Source organism: Ochotona princeps, chromosome 1 (assembly GCF_030435755.1).
Source record: "Ochotona princeps isolate mOchPri1 chromosome 1, mOchPri1.hap1, whole genome shotgun sequence".
In the NCBI taxonomy this organism is placed as follows: domain Eukaryota; kingdom Metazoa; phylum Chordata; class Mammalia; order Lagomorpha; family Ochotonidae; genus Ochotona; species Ochotona princeps.
The window spans coordinates 61,248,912-61,276,200 of NC_080832.1; the positions used below are offsets into that span (position 1 = coordinate 61,248,912).

The 27,289-nt window shown below is 38.5% G+C and overlaps 1 protein-coding gene across 2 annotated transcripts; it reads left to right on the top strand.

Annotated features, from left to right (window-relative positions):
• The first annotated feature begins 42 nt into the window (after positions 1 to 42).
• Positions 43 to 27,283, top strand: CCNC (cyclin C). Of its 2 annotated transcripts, none has more exons than XM_058660504.1 (12): positions 43 to 291; positions 5,623 to 5,729; positions 7,096 to 7,180; positions 7,330 to 7,399; positions 10,963 to 11,014; positions 16,436 to 16,491; positions 17,254 to 17,289; positions 18,319 to 18,410; positions 19,022 to 19,089; positions 21,195 to 21,274; positions 23,287 to 23,405; positions 25,343 to 25,839. In XM_058660504.1, the coding sequence occupies exons 1-12, from the start codon at positions 260 to 262 to the stop codon at positions 25,392 to 25,394; spliced, it is 849 nt and encodes a 282-aa protein (XP_058516487.1). In that variant the 5' UTR covers positions 43 to 259; the 3' UTR covers positions 25,395 to 25,839. The 2 variants fall into 2 exon arrangements, with proteins under 2 accessions (XP_058516487.1, XP_058516483.1); XM_058660500.1 differs by lacking the exon at positions 25,343 to 25,839 and adding an exon at positions 25,988 to 27,283 and having other exon boundaries at positions 49 to 291.
• Positions 27,284 to 27,289: the final 6 nt, after the last annotated feature.

Consider the following 27,289-nt stretch of genomic DNA (forward strand, 5'->3'; position numbering starts at 1 on the left):
ACTGGCGCCCAGCTTCGCTCCTTCTGCTATTGCCGGGCGGGCCGGAACTTTTGTTCAGAGGAACGGGTTTACTCAGTTGGGTGTTGCCGGCCGGCGTCCTGGAGACTCGGTTTGCACCCTCTTCCTGTCCCGCAGCCCGGGCGGAGCGGAGCGGAGCTGATCTGAACTGGGAGCGCGGTTACCGGTCGGGCTGGGTCTATGGTCGCTCCGCGGGCCGCTCCGCCGGCTGGTGCTTTCTTATCAGGACAAGCTGTATTCGATGGCAGGGAACTTTTGGCAGAGCTCCCACTAGTAAGTGCTCGTCGGGCTCGCCGGGCCTGCCCCGGGGGGACCCCGAGCGGGTCCCCGGAAGTGAGAGGCTGTGGTCTGTGTGAAGCTGCTGCCCTCCGTCTCCCGGGAGGAGGAGGGTCAGTGTCCCGAGGGAGGACTCGGGTGGTCGGTCTGGGATTCTGGGCTTAGCTGCGCCAGGTAGGGTGAGGTGAGGTGTTGTCAGCTGTGGAAGTGTGTGAGCCGGATGGGGCTTCTTCGGGCGATCGGCATTGTGACCCTTTGTCGTTTACCTTCTGTTCATCCGAGGATGGGTGGGAATCGAGCTTCTGCCCACTGATGGGTTCCGGTAGCAGTTTTAGGCTTAGCTGGAGTTTTATGTTGGTAAAACATGAAGTGCCTCTGATGTCTGTGTCATATGTTTAGTCTTAAGTGTGTATTTCCCATTGATTGTATTTGGCTGCTGCTTTAGTTTTTAGATATAGATATAGATATAGATATAGATATAGATATAGAGATATATAATGAGCAAGTTTGTGATTCTGTTAGCAATCATGGAAATATTGGAGTCCCTAAGTACGTTTGTTTAAATAGACAGGAGCATTGATAAGGCTTTCCTTGGTAGAGTTGTAAACAGAGCTTGATAAAGATGTCTCGTTGTGAATTTCTCATACTAAGAGCTTTAGTAAATGTAAAAGATTTTGTTCTGTGAGTTAGAATGGTTTTTTAGTCATTTGCACAAGAAAAAAGTGAACTTGTTAACTTTCAGAAAAGCTGGTTTTCCTCTTGCTATCAACTCAATAAAACGCAAAAGCTTGACTTCCATTCACATTTTTGTTACACGTGTTTACACTCCTTGGACCATTTTCTCGGGCAAAGTTAAAATGTAGACAGTTTTAAGTAATGAAGAAAAGAGATACTGTTTTCAAAGAAGCTGAGACATTTACCTGCAGTTGTCAATTACTCAAAATACTGTGCTCCCTGACCCGTTTAAAGTGAAAATGTCATTTTTCTTAACCTTTGTTTACTGTTGGCATAAAAAAGATTATTCTTTCAAATATGAACTAAAATGCTTCTTAGACATTGTCTTTGCCTCCCAGTTCACAGCTCTGTTTGGCTCACTCAGCTCCTTGAGAATCATGCAGGATTAGATCTGCAAAGGATAGCAAGTATGAACACCAAAATAATTTGTATAAACAAAGGCTGTGAAAGGCCAATCTTAAGTGAATTTTTTTTAAAAAAGATTTATTCATTTTAATTGAAAGTCAGAATTACCAGGAGAGGGAGAGACAGAGAAATCTTCCATCCTCTGGTTTGCTCACCACATGGCCATTGTGGCCAGAGCTGGACTGGTCTGAAACCTTCTTACAGGTCTCCCATGTGGGTACAAGGATCCAAGGATTTGGGCCTCTCTTTGTTGCTCTCCTAGGCCATCAGCAGGAAGCAGGATCAGAAGTGGAGTGGCTGGGAGATACAGGACACAGGCACTGTAGATGGAGTATTAGTGTGCTATGCCACTGTGGCTGCCCCTTTAGGTGAATTTGGTGGCGGTGAGCATTGGGACAGAGAAGCTGTGTTTCACTATTCTAATGTACATTTTTCATATCTTTTCTGAACTCAGCATGGCAGGCTTTTTTTTTTTTATTATTATTAGCATTTGAAATAATGATTCTTACTTTTTTTTCCCCCTAAGATTGATTTATCTTGTTGAAATACTTAGACAAAGGAAGAGACCGAGATCTTCCATCCACTGGTTTACTTCCCAAATGGCTGCAACTGCTGGGAGCTGGATCTGGATCCGTACAGGACAAAGGCTGGAGTCTGGAGCGTCTTTCAGAGTCCAACAGGAGTGCAGGGACCTGAGCACTTGGGTCACCTTTTGCTGTTTTCCCAGCCTCACTAGCAGGGAGCTGGATTGAAAGTAGAGCAGTTAGAACTCATGTGGTGCCCATATGGAATGCCAGCATTGCAGGTGGCTATACCCTGTCACTGGCCCCTACACGTAACCTGAAACATGATGAAAGGTAACAGTCTTCTTGGTTTATCTCTCACATAAAGTGCTCATCAGGAGAACTTTAAAAATATTTATTTGTAGGGCCCGATGAGGTAGTCTAGCGGCTAAAGTCCTGGTCTTGCGCACACTGGGATCCCATATGGACACCATCTCTAACCCTGGCAGCCCTGTTTCCCATCCAGCTCCCTACTTGTGGCCTGGGAATCTAGTTGAGGATGGCCAAAGCCTTGAGACCCCACACCCACGTGGGAGACCAGAGAAGGCGCCTGGCTTCTGGCTTCGGATCAACGCAGCTCTAAGCTGTTCTAGCTGCCTGTGGAGTGAGTCAGTGAATGGAAGAGCTTCCTCTGTTTCTCCTCTGTCTATATATGTGACTTTACCAAAAAAACAAAGTATTTGTGAAATTTATCTTTTTTAAAACAAAGTGACTGTTGATGAAACTGAATAGCAGATCACAGTATACTTGTATTTTAGAAGGTTGAAAAACCAAACATGTTCTTTGCCCACAATTCGGTAAAACCAGAAGGGTGGCAAATATTTACTGATTGATTGAATGGATTAATTAATAAGTAACAAAAGTTGAATTGTAGGGACTGACGTTGCGGCAGGTTAAACAAGTTAGACTACAGCCCGCTCTGATCCAGCTCCCAGCAGATGCTCCTGAGAAAGCAACGCAAGATGGCCTAACTCCTTGGACCCCTGCATCCACCTGAGAGACCTAGATGCTCAGGCTCCTCTCTTCAGCTTGTCCAGCCCTGGCTGTTGTGGTCATTTCGGAAGTAAACCAGTAGATTGAAGATATTGCTCTCTCTCAGTCTGTCCTCTCTCTGTAAATCTGCCTTTCGAATAAAAATTGCAAGAGCTGGTGTGGTGGGATATGCTAATCTTCAGGCCATGAAGCTTGCATCCCAAATAGGCACTGGTTCTTGTCCCAGCTGCTCCACTTCCACTCCAACACTGATGGCCTGGTAAAGCAGCATAAGATGCCACAAGACCTTGGGCTCCTACCACCCACATAGAAGACGCAAATGGAGTTCCTGGCTCCCAGCTTTGAACTGGCCCAGCTCTGGCCGCTGTGGGCCATTTGCGGAGTGTACCAGCAGTGTACTTGCCTATTTCGGGTAAAAAATAAATATCAGTCTTAAAGTACTCTTTCTCCCTGCATTTTATTTTATTTCTCCCTTCAGTTTATTTTAATACAGTCAACCAAAATTTTGAATGGGCTTTTTTTTTTTTTTTTTTTGGAGAGGTGGCGAGCACCTAATATCATCACGCTGAAATTCAGGACTTAGAATAATTGTGACAAAATAGACAAGAATTTTTCTGAAGAATAGTAGTACGGAACATTTTTCATACTAGATTCTAATTATTTAATTTTATATTGTGGGATTTAAAACATTTTTATTTAAAAGCAGAAAGATATAAGGAGATTGTCTACCTGCTGGTTCACTCTCCAAATGTCTGCCCTCGGATGGCTGAGCCAGGCCAACCCAGGATCCAGGAGCTTCATTTGGGTCTCCCACATGGGTGGCAGGAGCCCAGTAGGCCATCTTTGTGCTTTTTCTGGGTCATTAGCAGGGAGGCAGCTTGTACCTGCTATAGCACAGTCCTGGCCCCTGGTTGCGTTCTTATAGTCTGTATATACCAAATAACAAAATAAATTCCATATAGATCAGAAATCGAGAATTTAGGGCCTTTAAGAGTGTTACAAAAAATACAGGTGGATTTATTTTTGTCATCTTGAGTTGGCGGAGTATTTTCTATGGTGACAAATCAAAATAAAGATAGGTAGATTAATGTAGATTTGTGACTTACAGATAAATATTGCAAGATATTTAAACTAGGGACAATTATCGCAGGTTATTTGACAAATGATTTATTATCCATTGGGGTAAATTACAGATCAAAACAATCTCATAAGTATTAAAAAAAAAGGATGATAATGGGGCTCTCAGGTTAAGCTGCCACCAGTAGTACTGGCATCCTGTATCAGAGTGCCAGTTCAAGTCCTGGCAGCGTGTGTGGGAGGGAGGCAGCAGAAGATGGCCCAGTGGTAGGACCCCTTCCACCCATGTGCAGGATCAGAATGGAGTTCCTGGCTCCCGGTTTTGGTTTGACCTAGCCCTGTCCACCTTGTTCAGCAGAGAATGGACCAGTGGGTGAAAGATAACTCTGTCTGTATGTCACTCTGCCTTTCGGATAAATACAACAAATTGTAAGAAAGAAAGGAAGGAAGGAAGGAGAAAAAAAATGACAGTTCCATTGGAAGAATGGTCACATTAGATTTCATAAGATACAGAAGAACTATATTTGGCCAAAAAGGCAGAGTGACAGGATGAGAGAGACAGACAGACCTTCCACTTGATCGTTCATTCTGCAAGTAGCTGCGGTGATCTGGGCTGGACTGGGCCTAAGCCAGGAGCTAGGAATTCCACTCTGGTCTTAGAGTGGATGAAGCTTTTTCTCTCTGTCTTTCTCTCTGGAAATCTGACTTTCCAATAAAAATAAATAAATCTTTTTTTTTTTAAGATTTATTTATTTTATTACAAAGTCAGATATACAGAGAGGAGGAGGAGAGACAGAGAGGAAGATCTTCCATCCGATGATTCACTCACAGTGCTGCGCTGATCCGAAGCCGGGAACCAGGAACCTCTTCCTGGTCTCCCACGCGAGTGCAGGGTCCCAAAGCTTTGGGCTGTCCTCAACTGCTTTCCCAGGCCACAAGCAGGGAGCTGGATGGGAAGTGGAGCTGCCGGGATTAGAACTGGCGCCCATATGGGATTCCGGGGCGTTCAAGGCGAGCACCTTAGCTGCTAGGCCACGCCACTTGGCCCAAAAATAAATAAATCTTTAAGAGAGAGAGAGACTGGTGCGGTAACCTAGGGACTTAAGTCCCGGTCTTGCACACACCGGGATCCCATATGGGCACCAGTTCTAATCCCAGCAGCCGCGCTTCCCATCCAGCTTCCTACTTGTAGCCTGGAAAAGCAGTCAAGGACGACCCAAAGCCTTGGAACCTTGCACCCATGTGGGAGACCCGGAAGAGCTCCTGGCTCTTAGCTTTGAATCATCTCAGCTCCAGTTGTTGCGGCCGTCTGGGGAGTGAATCAGCAAATGAAAGGTCTTCTCTGTCTCCCCTCTATGTCTGACTATTTTATTTAAAAATAAATAAATCTTAAAAAATATATTTATGTTAAAAAGGATGGGTGATACTATCTTTTAACATTTCTTTTTCCTTTTGTGCTTCTTAAAATGTGCACTTAATTTTGGAGTGTTTTCTGTAATTTTTGCCTGTTGATTTTTCTATTCATTTCTTATGTAACGTCTTTACTTCTTCCTAGTTTGCAGTGGATTTTGGATAAGCAAGATCTGTTGAAGGAACGCCAAAAGGACTTAAAGTTTCTCTCAGAAGAAGAGTATTGGAAATTACAAATATTTTTTACAAACGGTAAGTGTTTTTTAAATCTGGTGAAGCTATATAGGTGGTTACCCCTGAATGAGGATGTTTTTGTAAGATAATTTGATGAATGGTTATGGCCCATACTGAAATTTTTCTTTATATTCTTTTTTACAACTTATCTTTTGAATGATTTAAGTGAAGTTTCTTGTGAATCTTTTCAGAAGCACTTAAGACAATTTAAAGTGTTAGCTAATTTCCTCAACCTTGATAATGGATTATTGTTTTTAAAATGTTTTCTCTTCATTTTTATTTGAGAGACACGAATAGACAGGGAGACAGAGAGATCTTCCATCTGTTCATTCCTTCTCCAAGATCCCCAAGATCTTCAACATCCAAGCCTGTGCCAGGCTAAAAGCAGGAGCCCACCACTCTGTGCAGTCTCTCATGTGGGTGTTGGGAAGCTGTGTATTTGATCCATCATTTGAGGCCTCTCAGGGTACTCATTAGCAGGAATCTGAATTGGAAGCCAAGGACCTGAGTCAGGCAGCCTGATATGGGATGCAGGCATCAACAGCGGTGTCTGAACTGCGCAAATCCCTGTCATGCATTATCAAACTCAGTTTAAGGTTGGTTAAATTACCTACCCAACATTTACTTTGACAGTAAATGTTTCTTTAGTTTAATATATATATATATATATATATATATATATATATATATATATATATATTTTAAGATTGATTTATTTTTATTTGAAAGACAGATTTACAGAGAGGAGAGACAAAGATCTTCCATCCACTGGTTTACTCTCCAAATGGCCACAATGGCCAAATCTGAGCCAATCCAAAGTCAGGAGCCCAGAGATTTCCAGGTCTCCCAAGGCTTTGCATCCTCCACTGCTTTCCCAGGCCATAAGCAGGGAACTGGTTGGGAAGTGGAGCAGTTGGGACATGAACAGGTGCCCATATGCTTTCCTGGCATTTGAAAGTGGAGGATTAGCCAGTTGAGTTATCATGTGGGCCTCTAGTTTCATATTCTGTAGTAATCTCTTCTATCTTAGATCTCACTTTGTAGAAAAGGGCATTTAGAATTGGAAGACCTTTTAAAATATAAAAATATGCAAAAGCATGAAAATATTTATAAGCTAGAAGAGAAATACCTATCATTCAGTCTCCTATATACAAAGAATACATTTTGCTTTGCGGCAATTTCTTTTCCTCCTCTCTTTTGTTGATTAGACTACTTATATTTATTTTTGAGCCCGTTTGCACACCCTAATACTACATCACCATGATCCAAATGGAGCTCTGCAGCATGTGTGGGTTTTTTCCCATACTTGAAAATGAGTAAAGTCATGTTCAAGGGTAATAGTGATATCAGAGCTATATTTAAAATTTTACTATTTCCTTTTTAGTTATCCAAGCATTAGGGGAACATCTTAAATTAAGACAACAAGTTATTGCCACTGCTACGGTCTATTTCAAGAGATTCTATGCCAGGTAGGACGGTTTTATTCTGGGAATATACTAGATATCTTTAAAACTCATTTCATGTTGAATCATGTGTTTGCTCTAGAGTTAAGTCAGTATTTTTTTCTTCAGTGTGTTTTAAAATTAGTGACATTTGACTTTGTTTTATGACATTTTAGGTATTCTCTGAAAAGTATAGATCCTGTACTGATGGCTCCTACATGTGTGTTTTTGGCATCCAAAGTAGAGGTATAAAACAATTTTCTGCTCTTTATAAATTTTGGTTAATCTGCCTCAGTTTTTATATTACTTATTTAAAGATAACAGTAGCTGGTGATTTTGACAAAATACAAATTTTACCATAGTCATATAAGTAATACAGAACTTTATATATTTTAAAGGCTTAGATAGCATTTATGAGAGTGCTTTTGTAAATCCTTTTACAAGTAGTTAATCCTCATTTAAAAAAATGGAACATATAGTAGTAGAGTTCCTATTTTATAAACGAAGAGATTGAGGCACAGAGATTAAGAAGTTCCCTAGGACCCTAGCGGCTGAAGTCCTCGCCTTGCATGCCCCAGGATCCCATATGGGCACCGGTTCTAATCCTGGTGGCCCCGAAAAAAAATCCCTAATTATGCAACTGCTAAGTCTCAGAATCTATGAGTCTAATTGTTACTCCCCTTTGCTCTGCAGCCTTTAACATTTTTAATGTTTGATACAAGTAGTACTCAATAAATGCACTAGCTTATCTCTGATAACCTGGGATATTTCCTCTCTTCCTTGTGATTGGCTGCCTACCAAGCCATCAAGAAAGTAAAGGAATGGCAAGGATTAGGAGTGGCTGCAGCTGTGGAGATTCTGTCCAAGAAAAGCTTGAGTAGTAAAAGCAGAGAAATGATGTGAGGGAAGAAAAAAGATAACAATTGACACAGAATTTTTGCTTAACCTATAATAATACCTTTTCAACATTTCTGAGGAAGCTCTGCTAAAATCCAGATAAGAACAGCAGATATTGATTAGCTTCCTAATCCTGTGTGGGTTGGTTTGTTTGTTTTAGTCCTTTAGGATTTATGTATTTATTTGAAAGGCAGAGTTACAAAGAGAGGAGAGACAGGGCTCTGCGTGGTGGCCTAGTAACTAAAGTCTTTACCTTGAACACGCCGGGATCCCATTTGGGTGCCAGTTCTAATCCCGGCAGTTCCACTTCCCATCCAGCTCCCTGCTTGTGGCCTGGGAAAGCAGTTGAGGACGGCCCAAAGCCTTGGGACCCTGTACCCATGCGGGAGACCCGGAAGAGGTTCCTGGCTCTGACTTCGGATTAGCTCAGCACTGGCCATTGCGGTCATCTGGGGAGTGAATCATCTGTCTCTCCTCTTCTCTGTATATCTGACTTTGCAATAAAAATAAATAAATCTTATAAAAAAAAAAAAGAGGAAGGAGAGACAGAGAGCTTCCATCCACTGGTACACCCTGCAAATGGCTATATTGGCCACAACTGGGCTGGTCTGAAGCCAGGAACCGGGAGCTTCCTCTGGGTCTCCCGCTTGGGTGCAGGGACCCGGGTATTTGGGCCATAACCTGCTGCTTGCCAGATGCATTAGTAGGGAACTGGATCAGAAGCTGAGCAGCAGGGACTAGACCTGGTACTTGTATGGGATGCGGGTGCCACAGATGCAGGTTTAGTATTCAATGCCATGGCACCAGCCCCTGCATTCAGTGTTTAGTATTACATAGCCTTTGTTTCATTATTCTGTTTTTAGATAATATCTTTAAAATAGCAATATGGTTCTTGAATATTAAGAGAGTGTGTGTGTGTTTTAAAAAATTTTTATTTGAGAGGCAGTGTGACAGGATGAGAGAGACAGACAGACCTTCCATCTGATGTTTCAGTCTCCAAGAGTCTGCAATGATCTGGGCTGGGCTAGGCCTACGCCAGGAGCTAGGAATTCCACTCTGGTCTCCGGCACATGGCAAGGACGCACGTACTTAGGCCATCTTCTGCTGTTTTCCTAGACACATTAACAGGGAGCTAGGCTGGAAGTGAAGCAGCCTGGATGCTTAAGAATATCACAGGCACTGCTTAAACAGCTGAACCACAATGCAGACACACTTGAATATGTGTGTTTCCCTTTTTGGTACTTTTCCTGATTTAGTTTTGTGTTAGCCATTGTTTAGGATTATCGCTGCCATTTCTCACAACTATTAAGACTGAGAATTAACCCTATAATAAATAACAGTAAGGAACACTTTCTAGTGCTTAGATAATTTTTCCATTTTAGAGATAATTTAAGAGGCAGGACTGGCCTTGTTAAATTTTTTAATGGACAAGAAAGTGTTTACAAAAGGATTTTACAATGGGATGGTTTTTCCAGATATTAACATATCATTGTTTTATTTTATGTATACAGAACCATATGGGGTTCCATGACAAAACCTTTATAAACCTCTGTGGTCTTATAAATTAACTTGCAGGTTTTAATTTGTCTTTTTTATTTCAATTTATTCAGTAGAGTTCTGTTATATTTTATTGAACTAAAGTTTTTGCTTTTAAAATTTTGGGTAAGGAATTATTCCTGAAAACAAAAATTTGGTTGTAGTATTATTTTTTATTCCTAATTATGTAGTATTTTTTTAATGTCTAAATATGACCAAATCTTTGTGTGCTGTCCAGTTATACAAAAAATGTGTAGAAATGGCAAAATATTTTAGACTTTAGTTCTTATTTTAAGTTGTTACAGTTGGAGATTTTAATATATATATATATAAATATATTCACACACAAATATTTCTTTTTCCGAGTAAGAATGTAGTTGAATAGATGGATTTTTAGGGTTTTTTTTTTTTTATAAAGAACAAATTCTTGATTTCTGTTTTTTTTTTTTAAAGATTTTATTTATTTTATTACAGTCAGATATACAGAGAGGAGGAGAGACAGAGAGGAAGATCTTCCATCCGATGATTCACTCCACAAGTGAGCCGCAACAGGCCGGTGCGCGCTGATCTGAAGCCGGGAACCTGGAACCTCTTCCAGGTCTCCCACGTGGGTGCAGGGTCCCAATGCATTGGGCCGTCCTCAACAGCTTTCCCAGGCCACAAGCAGGGAGCTGGATGGGAAGTGGAGCTGCCGGGATTAGAACCGGCACGCCCATATGGGATCCCGGGGCATTCAAGGCGAGGACTTTGAGCCGCTAGGCCACGCCGCCGGGCCCTGATTTCTGTTTTAAAATCAAGTACTCTATGAATCTTATGAAGTTAATCTGAAATTCAATGATACAGTAATGTATATGAAGTACATTAATATGTTTCAATTATTTTTACGTTGAAAGTATATTATGGTGACAGAAAAAAATGGGAACTGACCTTGGACAGTTTAGGCTACATCATTCATATTTCCCTATTCCAAAAGGGATATTTATTGTGTGGCTTTTGAAGCTGTTTTGCTGACATTGAAGTTTATTCAATTCAGTATTCATTCTTGCAATTACATGTTGAAAGCAAATTCTTCCTTGGAAACTAAATGTAGAAAACTGGCATTGGCACTGTAAGGTCTCTGGTATTCTAGTGTGTTGTCCTATTGCTATTAAATTACAAAATTATGGTGTTTTTTCTTAAGTTGTGGCAATATCAAGAGATGGTAATACATTAGAAATTTAAGTACGTCATGTCCTTGAGCCTTAAATACGTAGCTGAGAAGCAGACTGCAAACGTAGCAGGAGAGCTAGGAAATAACTGTTTTGAATGGATCTCGGCTAACCCTTAGATGTGTTGGGTTAATGTGTGCCTGACTTCACCCACTTTTCATTCTCTAGGAATTTGGAGTAGTCTCAAATACAAGGTTGATTGCTGCTGCTACTTCTGTATGTAAGTGTAAAAATATATCTTACTAATGGATGTATGAAAGTTCTACAGTATATTTTTTAATATATGAAATTTTTTAAGAGAGTAGTTGGCTTTATACCATTCAATAGTAGTTGGGGATAGCTCATGGCTATTTGGCAAAAAAAAATTAGTTAAATGAAGGAATTGTTTTCTTTTTATTTATTATTATTATCATTTTAAGATACAGTTCCATAGGCCCTGGGATTTCCCTCACTCCCTTCCCAAGTCCTAAATCTGCCCCCACCCCCAGTTCACCAAATTATTACTATAGTATAGTTCTTCATAAATAATCATATGTCCATCATCGCGGGCATGGACTATGGCAGAGAGTCCAGCATCCTATTGTCAAGATATAGTTAACATTGGGAGTCCATCTTTGGTCTGGAAGTAGAGATGCATACTGCATTGTATCCTCACATCTGGATACGATAGTCTCCATTACACAATTACCATATATCCCGTGAAATTAAAACCACAATACAAAATCAAAAACAGGAAGAAAAATGGAAATTTACAACACCATGAACTTAAATAACATGCTACTGGATATGACGGTCTCCATTACACAGTTACAGTACATCCCCTTAAATGAAAAGCCACAGGCCGAGCGCAGTAACCTAGCAGCTAAAGTCCTTACCTTGAACACGCTGGGAACCCATATGAGCGCCAGTTCTGATCCCGGCAGCTCTGCTTCCCATCCAGCTCCCTGCTTGTGGCCTGGGAAAGCAGTGGAGGATGGCCCAAAGCCTTGGGACCCTGTACCCATGCGGGAGACCTGGAAGAAGCTCCTGGTTCCTGGCTTTGGATTGGCTTAGCTCCAGCAGTTGTGACTGCTTGTGGAATGAATCATCGGACAGAAGATCTTGCTCTGTCTTCCTCCTCTCTGTATATCTGACTTTGCAATAAAAATAAATAAATCTTTTTTAAAAAAGAAAAGCCACAAAACAAACACAAAACAGGAAGAAAAAATTAAAAACACCATGAAGTTAAATAACATGTTACTGAATTGACTAATGTGTTGCTGAAGAAATGAAAAAGAAAATCAAGAACTTTCTTGAAGAAAATTATGTTACTGTATGATCTATGAGTCAGTGAAGAATTTAATGAGAAAGAAAGTGTTTTTCAACAAAATATCCAAGACTCAAAGTGAGATTATTTTGGTACACCTTTCTTTTTAGTGTCTTATCAGTTGGTTGATTTTCTGGATGATTAATGTTTTTGACCAAGAACATTGCTTGGATGTTTTTGAAAGTACAAAAAGCCACAGTTTTTCCAGAAAAGTTTCAAGACTCCCAAGGATTAATTTCCAGTTTATGAGTTTGTTTTTATTTTCAGTCTATGACTTGACTAGTACTAGAGCTGCAATTTGATAGTAATTAGATATGTTGTGATTGATATAAACCTGTTTGGTTCAGCACACTAAAATGATTGCCATAGACAGTGTTTATTTTCCCTGTTGGTGTTGCTGATTTGTGAGTACACTTTAAGATGAAAAAAGCATGAATGATAACTTCCTTAAAAAGATGCGGCATCCAATTCAGATATTTTGTCCTGATTTTAAAGCTGGTTGGTGTAGTGCTGTTAAAATTTTGTTTAGTTAATTTTCTCTTTTAAAACTTGTCCACATGTTGTTTAGGGTACCCTTACTTTAGCAAAGGAGAAAGAATAGGAGAGTCTTGGGGGGAAAAAAAAACTATAACATACAATGTACTATATCAAACTATTTTACATGAATGACACAAGTATTCTGAATAAAAAAAAATTGAACATTGTTTAAAAAAAACAAGGTGTTATGTGATAAATTTATTTTTCATAAATCAAAAAAAGTGTTTTGAAGAGATGAAACTAAACAGAAATCAAAGTCCATGAGATATACTTTCTGCTGATCTTTGTTGGTGTGATATGACTCCTGTAGGCAACAAGTAGATAGGTTTTGTTTTTTAAATCCTGTCTACCTAGCTATAATGTTTGATTGATGAGTTTAAGCCATTTGCATTCATGATTAATATAAATAGGTGATAATTTGTTCCTGTCATTTAGCAATGGGTTGCTGATTGATTTAGTCTTCTGTTGTTATTTTACTGGATGTTCTTCACATTTTCCTTTGGTTTTGGTGGATGTTATTCCTCCTCTCTGTCAAGAGAACCTCTTTAAGTATCATTTGTAGGGCAGGTTTGGAAGAGGCATATTCTTTTAACTTTTCTTTACTGTGGAAGAATTTTATTTCATTTTCAAAGACAAAAGAAAGCTTTGCTGGATATGTTATCCTAGGCCGACAATTTTTTGCTTTTAGAATCTAGAGTATGTCGCTCCATTCTCTTCTGGCCTATAGAGTTTCCTGTGAGAGGTCTCCTATGAATTTAATTGACATTGCTTTATTTGTCACTTTTTTTCATGAGCGCATTTAAGGATCTTTTCCATATATTCATTGAAGAGAGCTTGAATATCATGTGTCTTGGTGAAGTTCACTTTTGATCAACCCTGTTGAGAGTTCTGTGCTTCTCGTTGCTGATAAGAAACTTTATAACAAGTGTTTTGAATTCTGTATCCCTCATTTTCTCAATGCGTTCCTCAGTGAACTCAGGTTGGTAAAGGCTTTTTGCTCCTTTGCAGGGGAATCTTCAGTAATATTCATTGTGCCTCTGTTTCTTCTTTTGCTGTTGGTCATTGTACTTCTAGTTATCAGATTCTTCTCCTTAGGGCAGGTTTCTAACCTCTATCATCCACAGGTCTACAGTTCTATTTTACTTATTGTGGTTGGTACACAGCTCTTTGTAGTCACTTGTGCCACTCCCTCCAGCGAGTTTCAGGTCTGGGTTTTTATGTTAGATTTCCAACACGGTCTCCGCAGCCATAGCTCCTGGCTCACCACTCTCCGCCTCCTATGATACTGTGCTGAGGCTGCACCATCGTCTGTTCAGCCTTTCTCCCACTTTCGTTTCAAGCAGTTCTCAGGATTAGGGAGACACCAAAGGTCCTATATAGCTAGGTTGTTGTTGGTACTGATCTTGTGGGAACCTGTTGACCAGGTCTGAAGGCCACATGGACTTATTTTGACCTGTATGATCCCAAAGCCGGTATTTTCCCTGTGGGAATAACAATACGCTGAGCTCAATGAGTTCTCGCCGAGCTCAGCATATGAGCAGCTCATTGCTGTCCCTTCAGTCTTGATGTTTTTTCCATGCTGTACAGCATGGTGCCTCGTGTGCCACTAGTAGATTTCTTGATCTGCTGGCCATCAGGTCTGAAAGCTACCTGGACCAATCTTGAGCGGAAGCTGTTGCTGGTAGAGTTCTAGCTGCTAGTGCAGTTCAAATGACTGCTAGCTGAATGCTGCTGTGGTATCAGTCACTGCAGCACAACACCATGTGTCTGCTGCTCTCCAGATGCCCCTCTGCTGCCGTTTTGTTCTCTGCTGTTTACTGGAATGTCCCCTCTTTGTCTCACACTGGTTAATGTTTCTCCCGTCTGTTTAAATGTGTCCTTACCTTATTCCACCATCTTGATTCTCTCAAAGGATTTTTAAAAACTACTACTTGTATTATGTCTAAGACATTAATTTTAATGTTAAAAAGTGGATATTATAAATCCACAATTATCAGTGGGTCTTAATTTAATGAAAGTGAAGAAATTCATTTCCTAATTTTATTCTGTTTATTTCTAAAAGACTAGCTATTAGCATTATTCTTTTAACAGCTATTTCTTTAGCAAATATTTCTTCAGAAACTATAATATGTGTCTTTGATGGGTATTTTGTATTTTAGAACTTTCATATTGGTAAACATAGTACAAAAACAATGAAAAAGCTGCTCGGTAGTCAGATGATAAACTATTTTTACAAGTTAGGCAAATGATGATATAGACTTTTTCAGAAATTGGGTTAGCATTATGGCACATTGGGTTGATCCACCCACTGAAATGCCAGCATGCCCCATCAGTGTACAGGTTTGAATCCCAGCTGTTCTTTTCTGGCCCAGCTCCTTGTTAATGTGCCTGGAAAAGCACTGAAAGATCCCTAAGTACTTGGGCCCCTGCCATTCATGTGGCATACAACAAGGAGTTTCAGGCTTCTAATTTCCTTGTGGACCAGCCCTGTAGCGGTTAGGGAGTACACCAGTGGTAAATGATCTCTCTATATATCTCTCCCCTTCCCTCTATCACTCTGTCTTCCAAACAAATAAATAAATAAATCTTTAAAAAAATTATTTTTTGTGATCTACATAGCAGAGGCAGAAGCAGCTTTTTGTGTTTAATTAAATTTAGTGAGCCTGGGGCCCGGCAGCGTGGCCTAGTGGCTAAAGTCCTCTCCTTGAATGCCCCGGGATCCCATATGGGCGTTGGTTCTAATCCCGGCGGCCCTGCTTCCCATCCAGCTCCCTGCTTGTGGCCTGGGAAAGCAGTGGAGGACGGCCCAAAGCCTTGGGACCCTGCACCTGCGTGGGAGATCTGGAGGAGGTTCCTGGTTCCTGGAGGAGGTTCCTGGTTCCCTGCTTCGGATCGGCACAACACTGGCCATTGCGCTCACTTGGGGAGTGAATCATCAGATGGAAGATCTTCTTCTCTGTCTCTCCTCCTCTCTGTGTATCTGACTTTGTAATAAAAATAAATAAATCTTTAAAAAAATTTAGTGAGCCTGAATGATTTTCTTGAAAAAGATTTATTTGGTTTTATTGGAATTGCTGATAGTTTTACTGAGAAAAGGAGAAACAGAAAGATCTTCCATCCTCTGGTTTACTGCCCAAATACCACAATAGCCAGGGTTAATCTAAAGCCAAGATCTAGGAGCTTCAGAGTTAATCTAAAGCCAAGATCTAAAGCCAAGATCCAGGAGCTTCTTCCAGGCCTCCCATGTGGGTGCAGGTTCTCGAGGTTTTGGGCCATCCACTGCTTTGCCAGGCCACAGACAGGGAATTGTATGGGAAGTGGAGCAGTTGGTACATGAACTGATGTCTGTAACGGATACTGGCACTTGCAAGGTGAGGATGCAGCCACTGAATCATTGTGGCAGGCCCCTACAGGAATGATTTTTTTTGTGCATTTCCCTTTCTGAAAGGAGCATAATTAATCTAATCCTTCCTGTGTTATATCTTCTTTTAAGGATTGAAGACTAGTTGTTTTGCCAAAATTATACACCTATATCACATTGATAAGTTATTAAATTGTTCTCTGGATAAGTGAATTATGGATAACTATTAAATATAAATTGAAGCTAATTATTTCCTGCCATCCTGCTTATAATTTTTCATGAAAATAAATAAAACATACTTCCCTAAGCACTGCCAGGCACTCTTAACAAACATAATTTATCCCTACTCTGTAATATTCTATATTGAGTTAAAGGAACTTTGGTTTAATTCACTAACATCTGTCCAAGATTAAATTATTTTTGTTCCTGTTTTACAGTGAAAACTAGATTTTCATATGCCTTTCCAAAAGAATTTCCTTATAGGATGAATCATGTAAGTGCATTGCATAAAATACTTGTTCAGGTTACATACAAGTGTGAATTAGTTCCATTTTTATTGTAATAAGCTTATAGGATCCTAGAAGTAGGACTTTCAAGTGCTATATGATTACAGGCATTATTCTAAACTTAATAGCTTATACAATTTATTTATACTTATTTTTTTTAAAAATATTTTCTAGTAGTGGGTTATCATCCCTGGTGCTCATTAAATCACATTGGAAAATTCAGAATTTTGAGGCTTAGGGCCCTGGCATTACTGGTCTGTGCAAGTTCCCAGGTGATGCTGATATGCACTGGGGTTCAGAACTGCTGTAATGAATAGTATAAAAACTATATTTTACAAATTATAAGATGACTTCTGGTTATCTAAAATAAGTATGTCCTTTATCATTCACCTTAAGTTATATCTTCTTTTATTAAGTAGAGGAATTGTAGTTTGGATTCATATCAGAGAAACTATATTTGAAAAATCAGAACTTTTACAGGATATTTTAAGTAAAAATGAATAGAAAGAGTTCTTAAAAGGCAGGTTGTCTTGTAAGGATTGAAATGTTTCAATCATAATTGCAAATATTATGTAATAAAAAGTAACATATGGTGATTGTAATAAGGTACCTGGGTTTATTTTCTTGAGTTAAAAGAATAGGGAAAGTGTATGCTGAGTTACTGTAATGTCTACATTGTTACCTTAGGCTAATAAGCAGGCTGATTTTATTAGGCTTCACATTGACACTTGATTTTTTTTTTTTAACAGATATTAGAATGTGAATTCTATCTTTTAGAACTAATGGTAAGTGTATTTCCGATGATTTATATAGTAAAACCTCTTTTCAAATTTTATGAAATTAAAAGTTACTTAATAAAATATTAGTACAGAGGTGCATTTAAAAATCATCCACGTGATATATGAGAGTAAAGTCATGGTAACCTAGTAGCATTATCACCTATAACCTTCCATCAGCTTGTAAAATAAGAACTCGCATTTATTTTTAACATATTGGTTACTCATTACTATGCCAACTAATTCCATAATGATGTAAATTTTTGCTGGTGGTATATGGGAAGGGTCTCCCTAAGAAGCCGTTGAACTAGGCCGGACAGCAAGATGCTGTACTCTATGTTTGGTATATGCTTGCAGTGAGGGAATCTCAACTGAGCTTGAACTGTGGTTATGTAACAAGGTGGAGTAACCCAGCATGGGGGGAGGAGTGGGGGTATCCCAGTAGCTATGAAACTGTGTCACATAATACAATGTAATTAAATAAAATTAAAAAAAAAAGCAAATCTGAAGGGATTAAAAAACAAAGAAACAAAAAAGAATAATTAGTATATCCTGCTTAGGATGGAAAACAATTCATTTCTGTAGTTGTAACCATAGTGAATGGATTATAGCCAATCAAGCTATTAAACTATTGTAATTTATGTGCACAATTTGTGTGTGTGGTGTTATTTTAAGATAGAATGTCTACCTTTATTCTGCCAGTTCTGCGAATGTCTTTGGCAGAATTCTCCAGGTGAGAATTACAAATTTATAGGCTAATTGGAGGTTCCAGTGTGTTGCAGATATGACACTCTGAGTCGCTAAGGCAATAATGAATGGATTCTGACTGCTAACCACTGCCGGTTGGAGCACAGCCTTCACTGTTGCAGTCGAGCTCAGGGCTGCCATCCTGCTTGCTTAAGAAACTAAAAGAGAGGCAAGCATGAGTCAGAAAAATGTATTTTGAAATATATGGTTGCACATCAGCAAGGTCATGGTAATGTTTTGTGTTGTATTAAGTCTGTTTTTATATAAATATGTTTTTTCAATTGTTTCTAGGATTGTTGCCTGATAGTGTATCATCCTTATAGGCCTTTGCTCCAGTATGTTCAGGACATGGGCCAAGAAGACATGTTGCTTCCTCTTGCATGGTAATTAGAACAGAAGTTATTAATAGTGTAGTATGTTTATTTGGAAAGAAACATTCAGTATGTTTAAAGTCATTGAACTGTGTGTTCAGCAAAATATTTGCTTTTGAATTTTAGTAACTATAATGGTATAAATACTAACATGATAAACATCTTAAGTATCTGTTTGATATAGTAAGTAAAACTTGATTTTGTGTGACAGACTGAATTTATAATTTTTTAAATAAAATCAGAATTCTTGCTAGTATTCAACATACATGTAAATTCATCGTATAATTCCTAGCTTTTGATATGATTTTTTAATCAGAAAAATGTGCATATGATTTCTTGGTAGGTTTCAACATTTTGGATATATATTTTTTCTTATGTGTATATTTGTATTTATATACATATGTTTGTGTGTATATATATATATATATTTGTATTTTTAATTTTGTAGTATGATTCTGGAGACTCTTATGTTACATTTATGTGGATGATTTCACCTTTATAACTTCCGTAAACAATAGGGAAGTAATTGTAAAATGATGGGAAAGCTGGCTTTCTCTGGAAAAAATGTACAGTTGGATGAAGTAGTTTTGCTTTCAGTAATGATATAACTTACATTTCTGTAGGAGGATAGTGAATGATACCTACAGAACGGATCTTTGTCTACTGTATCCTCCTTTCATGATAGCTTTAGGTATGTAAGTGTGGTATACTTTTATTAGTTAATTATTGTAAACCTATTTAGGTCATCCTAAAATAAATTTCACTCTATTGTACTTTATGTTTCTATGTTCCATGAAGTAATAGACTAATCCTTGCATGTGAACTTTCAATATTATGAGCTGCAACTGTCACAAATCAGGATTATTGTTTCCCCACCCCCCCTTTTTTGGTAAGTTTTTTTTTTCCAAAATCATTTGAAATAATTTTAGTTGATATCTAAATAGATCATTTTTGTTTGTTTAGAGGGAAAGTATGCAATTTAGTTTTAACGTATATACAATAACTGAGCCTATCATTCATTTCCTGAGCATAAGTAAATATGCACAGCTTGAGTAAAAGTATATAATTGAGTTCCTGATACTTCCTAGAAGAAGTTAGTTACAATTCTGTATGTGGAAGGTAGTACAGTGGTGGATTAAAAAAAGTTTTTACAGTAAGAAAGTAAAGTTTTCTTCCTTTATGAATGTGAGGAAATTATCAAATTTTCCTAAATTTTTTCCTTTAACTGTAAAGATCCTAACAACTCTTAGGGAGTCATTTCAAGAATTGCATAAGGGTTTGTAGAGTATCACATACTCCTTGCTGTATCCTGGGCACTTATGTCTGTTCCCTTTTCCTTCTTTTGTTAACTTCCGTAATTCTGTCCTCCAGTTTTCCCTCATATTCATTTATCAGCCCAGACTTATTTTTATTTTTCTTGATTTCTCTTTTTCTCAATTATTCATCTGCGGTAGCAAATAGATCATACCTACACTTTTCTAGTACTGGGAGTCCCTGAGAGCACTGGCTATGGGAGGATTCTGAAGTGTCATCTTCAGTGAGAAGGAATGCTGGGATCTGGATGAGTAGGAGGAGGACATGGCACAATAGGGAATGTGCCTTGGCTTGACAACCTCTGTTTCTGTACACCCTGAGTGGTGTCACTGAGACCCAAGACTTCTCTTGCTTCTGAGTTATTATTGTTTGTATTTCTTTAGTTGTCAAAATCTTGTTCTAGATCAATTCTTTATATTGGTCTCTCTCTCTTTTTTTTTTTTTTTTTAAGATTTATTTTTATTGCAAAGTCAGATATATAGAGGCAGGAGGAAAGACAGAGAGGAAGATCTTCCCTCTGATGACCTACTCGCCAAGTGACCGCAATGGCCAGAGATGGGCCATTCCAAAGCCATGAGCCCGTAGCTCTTCTGGGTCTCCCACATGGGTGCAGGGTCCCAAGGCTTTGGGCCGTTCTTGACTGCTTCCTAGACCACAAGCAGGGAGCTGGATGGGAAGCGGAGCTGCTGGGATTAGAACCGGCGCCTATATGGGATCCCGGGGCTTTCAAGGTGAGGACTTTAGCCGCTAGGCCACGCCACCGGGCCCGATAAATAATAAATCTTTTGAATAGAATGAGGGCCCAGCGCAGTGACCAGCGCCCAATGCCCTCACCTTGAATGCACTGGAATCCCATATCGGCACTGGTTCTAATCCCAGCAGCCCCGCTTCCCATCCAGCTCCCTGCTTGTGGCCTGGAAAGCATTTGAGGACGGCCCAGTGCTTTGGGACACTGCACCCGTGTGGGAGACCTGGAAGAGGTTCCAGGTTCCCAGCTTCGGATCAGCACACATCAGCTCGTTGTGGCTCACTTGGGGAGTGAATCATCGGATAGAAGATCTTCCTCTCTGTCTCTCCTTCTCTGTGTATATCTGGCTGTAATAAAATGAATAAATCTCTAAAAAAATTTATTATTTATTTGAAAGGCAGAGTTAGAGAGGAGAACTTTTATCCCCTGGTTCACTACCAGATGCTTGCACTGGCTGGGAATTCAATCCAGGTCTCCCATGTGGATGATTGGAACCCAGTGACTTAAGTTGTCACTACTGTCTCCCAGGGTCTGCATTAGCATGAACCTGGAGTCAGGAGCAAGAGTTGGGTATGAAACCAGCTCTACTCACATGGGTTGTAGGTATATAACTTTTCAAAATAATGTTGGAATTTACACCTGAAATTTGTAAGTAAAGAAGCTTAGGTTTTATTTCTAAGACCATAAATTCCATATTTTCAGTTAACCATTGGCAATTGTCATTTTCTTTCCAGCTTGCCTCCATGTAGCCTGTGTTGTGCAGCAAAAAGATGCCAGACAGTGGTTTGCTGAACTCTCTGTGGATATGGAAAAGGTAATACATAATTCTGTGTTTTAGCTTTCAGTTCAGTGGAATGATAAAGATTTTGTTAATTGGTTGCTGAGTAGTCTCTAACTTCTAGGATTGTACTAAGAGCCACCTAGGAGCACTGAATACCATTGTAAATGCTTCTGTGGCACATTCTGTTTCCTGGCAATGTGACTTCTGTCCTGTGATACAACTTCTCTACTCAAATGTTGGAAACATCTGAATTAATCCATTAGGTCTACTCTGGTAAAGAAGAACGGATTCATTTGGAAATGGGATATATTGGATTTGTAGCTTCCAGTTTTTGAGCATCGTAAATTAGATATAAAGTAGTTAACAGAATCAATACAGTTTGTTGTATACATCACTTTGCCGGAGTCCAGCTCCAGCTGAGTTCGGAGCTCGAAGAAGGGTGCGTGAAATAGGCGTAGGAAGAAGAGAAACGGACCACTACAATTCCAAGATCATTGTGGATCCTGCGAGAAAGCTGTCCGCTTTATTTATACAGAAGCAGTCACAAGCTCTGGCACAGACTTTTTATGCCATGCATCCACTTGACCACAGAGTGCAGCCCCAAGCAGTACAATTACAAAGTTTTCTTTAGGGGCAGTTTGACATAGATTCAAGGTGGGCACAATTTACAGCAGCTGGAGAGGAGAGTGAGGAAGGATTCCACATTCTTTGCTTATCTCGGCTTGCCAGTCCCTACCTGCTCTCCTCAGGTCTGGGCTGTAACCTTGGCGCCGCCTGTGACAACTAGACCCCTACCTTGAATTATGTATGGGTTAAAAAGTCTGGGGCGTTGGTTTATGGTGATTGGGGTCATTGACATAGTTGGCTAATAGGCCTGCAAGCTCAGCCTTTAGGGTCACAGTAACAGGATAGCCTTTATGGTCACTGTAGCTATATTTTTTGTCATAGCAGTTTCAGCCCATACTCTCATCACTTATACTAGTTTGCAAAATTCTTAACAAGCCATTTCCCAGAAAGCATGCTAAATGTTTGGGCCAGATTTCAGGGCAATGGGTAGGTACACAATAAGGTGTCCAGAAACAGCAAGAGCTTAATTGTACTCCTGTGTGCAGTTAAAGGCCCACTCACCAAGACATTATCAATAACATTGACTCTCAAGCTCATGTTGGTTGCAAAAGCCACCTCACGGGGCAAACAATGCCTCAATAGATTACAAAATTCTTAGTGGGGTGGTTGAGTGTCCATGCGAAAGGGGGTGAAACTGTGTCAAGGTGGCCAGAGAGAAATCTGCCAGGCCCTGCCAAAAGGCTGGAAGCTCCCCAGGCCCTGCCAATTCACACCTTCGTGTCATCCACACCTACTGCATTGACCCTAGCATCACCTCACATGATATTGTTTGCAAAAATTGTGATTAAAGGAATATGGTGTTTAGTGGCATATTCCTTCATGATTAAAACATTCATTCTTAGCACTTTGTTGTTTTTTTTTCCATTTAAGATGTTGAAAAAATTCAACAGAAGGAAATCAACTATAGAGATACATAAAGTAGACAAAGTACTTCAAAATAGTTCATAGAAAAATGAAAGTAGGGAGTGGGCACTTAGCCCCACAGTTAAGATGCTGGGTCCCTCATTTGGAACACCTGAGTTCACTTCTGGGTTCTGGCTCCTAACTCTAGCTTCCTGTCAAGGTAGACCCTGGGATGCAACAGTAGCAGCCATCCACATGGAATCCACAGGGAAGGCCAGGATTGAGTTTCTGGCTCTCTACTTACAGCCTAGCCCAGCCCCAGCTTTTGCAGGCAGTTGAGGAGTATACCATCAGATTGGAACTGTCCCTGTATCTCAGATAAATAAAATATGTATTTTTTTAAGACATGGAGTTTAAAGGTAAGGTTCTTTAGATGCAGAGGAAATTTTGGATTAAAGATAAACATGGCCCTTTTTATATTTCTTACAGATGTCTAGAATGGAATGTCTATTCTTTATATATGGAATGTTGCTTGTTTTTACCACTGAGAAATTTCAATTTTTTTTTTTTTTTAGATTTTGGAAATTATCAGGGTTATTTTAAAACTATATGAACAGTGGAAGAATTTTGATGAAAGGAAAGAGATGGCAACAATTCTTAGTAAGATGCCGAAACCAAAACCACCTCCAAACAGGTACTTCCTTTGTAAACTGTAATTTCATTTAATTACATACATATCATATTTTTCTTTGATTATATTGCTTTGTTTTAAAATTCCTATAAAAATGTCATTCACGCTAATGTTTTAAATTTGTGACTTGATAGATTGAAAATGTCTCAAAAAATACATTAAGCTGATCATCTGTTTAGCAACTTTATTTAACTAAATGGAGGTCTATTACAGGTATCTCTCAACATATGGCCACATACTATACATAAACTTAAATGGAACAGAATTAGGAAAGTTCATCTAAAATTCATGAATGAAGAGTTCTGTAGCAGTTTCATATTAATTTTACCCAGTGCCATTTCCTAAACCCCATCCCCAACTGCTTGCTATTATCATGTTTTATTAAGTCACAGAGGCAAGTTTCAAGAATCTTACTAATCTGCTTTTGCAAAGATAAGAAATTTGTCTTTTGAGTAACACGAAGATTCAAAGTCACTTAACATAATTTCTATAAAGTAAGTCACCTGTGTTAGGAGTTTTTGCTGTCATTGTTGCTTTAAATAGGATTTGTCTACTTCACTGGTTCTCCTATTTCACCATGTATCAGATCATTTGAGGTAGGGAAAGCAGGTCAGGTGGAAAATAAGGAAAGGCTACTCATCTTAATAATTTTTCTGAAAAAATAACTGTAAATGAGATAATTTTTAAAAGTTCATGGAAAATACACATTAAAAATTATATATGGATTTCAAAATTTTCTGCACCCCAATAAACTGATGTTAATGAACAACATGAATTCTGCTAAAATTAAGGCAAGAACAAAAATGAAATTGCTAGTGGGCATCCTGTCCCCAAAGAAATCAGCAGGGTGCAACTGGATTACTCATTTTAAGAAGGGATGAGACAGTGTTGAAGATGAAACCTACAATGGCAGTCCATTTGTATCAATTTATAAAGAAAAAAATTATCATTTGTGCCCTAATTGTAAAGGACCAATAATTAACAGCAGAAATAGCCAACACGCCAGACATCTCAGTTGATGTAGCTTGTTACACAATTCTGAAAAATTAGTGTTGAGCAAATTTCGTGTTCACTGGGGTGCCAAAGCTGTTGTACCTGCATCAGTTGTAGACAAAAGCAGGACTTTAAATGGGAATTTTTAAAAATGGGATCAATATCCTGAGACATTTCTTTGAAGAACTGGAATAGGAAGTTAAAACCTATGTCTTTGGTATAACTCTTGATGAAAAAAACAATCACAACAATGACTCCCAAGAGGTAGATGAAGTGGTTCAGTCAAAGCAGAACTGACCCAGTCAAGAGCAAAAGTCATGACCATTGGCTTTTGCTTTTTGACTTTCTAGAGAGCCAAAGAATGATAACATCTGCTTATTATGAGTTTTTTAAAATGGTAGACAAAGCTTTAGTAGAAAAACAGTGCACCCACGAGTCTTTTCCCATTATACCAATGTTCCTGCTCATTACTCTCATCAAACAGAGGCCATTTGGTGAGAATTCTAGTGGAGAAATCTTAGGCATCTACTTTACAGTGATTAGGCTCCTACCAATTTTTTATTTCCTAGTCTTAACTCTTGAAAGACACACATTCTTCAGGAAGTAATGTTAACAAACAAAAAAGCTGCAATGGCATGGATCTCAGAATCCTCAATTTGAAAATGGGTTAGATTTCTGGTACTACTGATTATAAATGTGTCATTACCTTGATGGGAAATATGGTTTACTTTTTTTTAATGTTAGGAAAAAAGGTTTATGTGGTTTTTTTCATCTTTGGATTCCATTTTCCATGAACTTTTGGAAGTCCCCTCATAATGTTAAGATAGTTTTATAAATTGGTGCTGATTAGATACTATTACAGTTTGAAAGAAAAAAAAACTAGAACTTACACAAGGAGCTGTTTAAGCAGTCATTCAAACAGCTGCCTTTGGATGCATTTTTTACAGAAATTCCCTGAGTGATTCTCCACTAGTGGCAGGGCCTGAAGCTGCAAGATGATGGTGGACAAGATAAGGCAATAATCCTGTTGCCACAGTTCCTGGTATTTTCAGTTTTAGTTATATTTATTTTAAACATTCAGAAATTTCTAGGAAAATACCATATTTCTGATTTATAAAGGTTTGATTATTTACATATGACATCATTATGCCTTTGGACAACGAGGTTTTTTCTTTCGTGTTTGTGTGTGTGTGTGTGTGTGTGTGTGTGTGAAAAATACTTCTTGATTTTCTTCAATACTAGGAATAGGATTTTATATGTAAGAATTAGTGAAAAACTTGTTCAGAAGAAGCTGTATCTCTATGTTGAGTGATACCTGTAATAACAATGAAACCCCATACCCTAATTTAAATTTTTGACTGTATGTGGACACTAACTTCCAGAATGCTTGGTATGTATAAGGACACAAACTTGTATAAGAATAAAAACATAAAATCAAGTGTTACTTTTCTGGATTTTAATTTTTTCATATCTGTGTCCAACCAGAAATACATAGATGTGCCATAGAACAGTGAACTTTTAAAAAAGTTAGTGGGCTTATTACTAAATGAATCTTAATTGGTATAAAATCTCTTTCTTCCCTATTTGAACAGTGAAGGAGAGCAGGGTCCAAATGGAAGTCAGAACTCTGGCTACAGCCAATCTTAAACCATTCCGAAGAATTCTGTAGTGGACCACTTGGAAATAAACATTGGACAGATATCCGTAATGTCTTCAGTGGAACACTAATGAAAAGGAATAGCTTGTTTCTGTCAAGCATATTGGGAAGTAATTTTATTTTCGCAAAATAATTTTTCCTTACCTAATTCTAGTACATAACTGATTCAAATCTCCTGGCTATAAAAGTTTGGGAAGGTTCTAAGAGAACCTGTAGAAATTTCAAAACTAATAACTTTTGTTTAATATTTCTTAATTTGGATAATGGAAAAAATTTAAGCTAGGAAACATAAAGCTTAAGTTTTCAAATTTATCTTTGTTCATTGAGGGACCAAAGAAGGATACAGAAAGTGAGGGTTTCTTTCTCTTCAAAAGTTAAACTTTAAACTATACTTAAGAAATCAAGTCTCACAAAATCCTTGGAGATTTTGGTGGTGATGTTTATAACTTCAGGGAAATAATCAAGTACCTATTGATTTTAAAAGTGTATGTTACTCAATAGTTTTGGTACCTTGACATGGATGATAGTAGCCCAGCCTCATTCAAAAAAGTGCAATATGGGGAGTATTGAAGAAGTTTATGGAAAATGTACAATGTAAAAAAAAAAAAAAACACATTATTTAAAAAATCTTGCACCAAAATGAACTTTTAATTCAATTTTTTCATGAACTTCTAAAGTCTCCTTGTATGCATATTATATTTTGGCAACTTAAATTAATTCTGTAACCATTTGAAATGCTGGGCAAACTTTTGGAAGAATTCTAGATGAAGATACTTGCAGTTTATTGAGCTAATCTGGCATTTTGAAAGGTTGAAATTTGGTAAAAGTTTAATATTATTTTTTATTCTGCTGTGAAAAGTTTTTTTATAAAGTATACACACCCTAGTTGAATTTTGTCTTAGTATGGATTTACAAACTTAACTATGGGAATCCTGAGCCAGGAACACAATCAGGTTTCAGGCCAGTTTGATACTGGCTTTTCTTATTTTTCATGTGAATATACGCTGTCAGACTACATGTTATGTCAACGGGACTGTGCTGTCTATGTAACTTAATAAATTAATCATTTTATTCAGGCTTGAAAGGGAGTGCTACATAAAATTTGGAGTCATAGGATATTGATGTACAATTTATGGATTAAAGTTTTTATAAATTGTGAACAATGAATTTATTAAATTAAATGTTGGCTTCCTAGTATAAACTGCAAGAATAAAACTAAGTTCTCCAGGTACACTGA

Coding starts and splice junctions, on each gene's coding strand:
- CCNC (XM_058660500.1), top strand. CDS start 260: ATGGCAGGGAACTTTTGGCAGAGCTCCCACTA. Junction 5,730..7,095: donor ACAAATATTTTTTACAAACG/GTAAGTGTTTTT, acceptor TTTCCTTTTTAG/TTATCCAAGCATTAGGGGAA. Junction 18,411..19,021: donor ATGTTGCTTCCTCTTGCATG/GTAATTAGAACA, acceptor ACATTTCTGTAG/GAGGATAGTGAATGATACCT.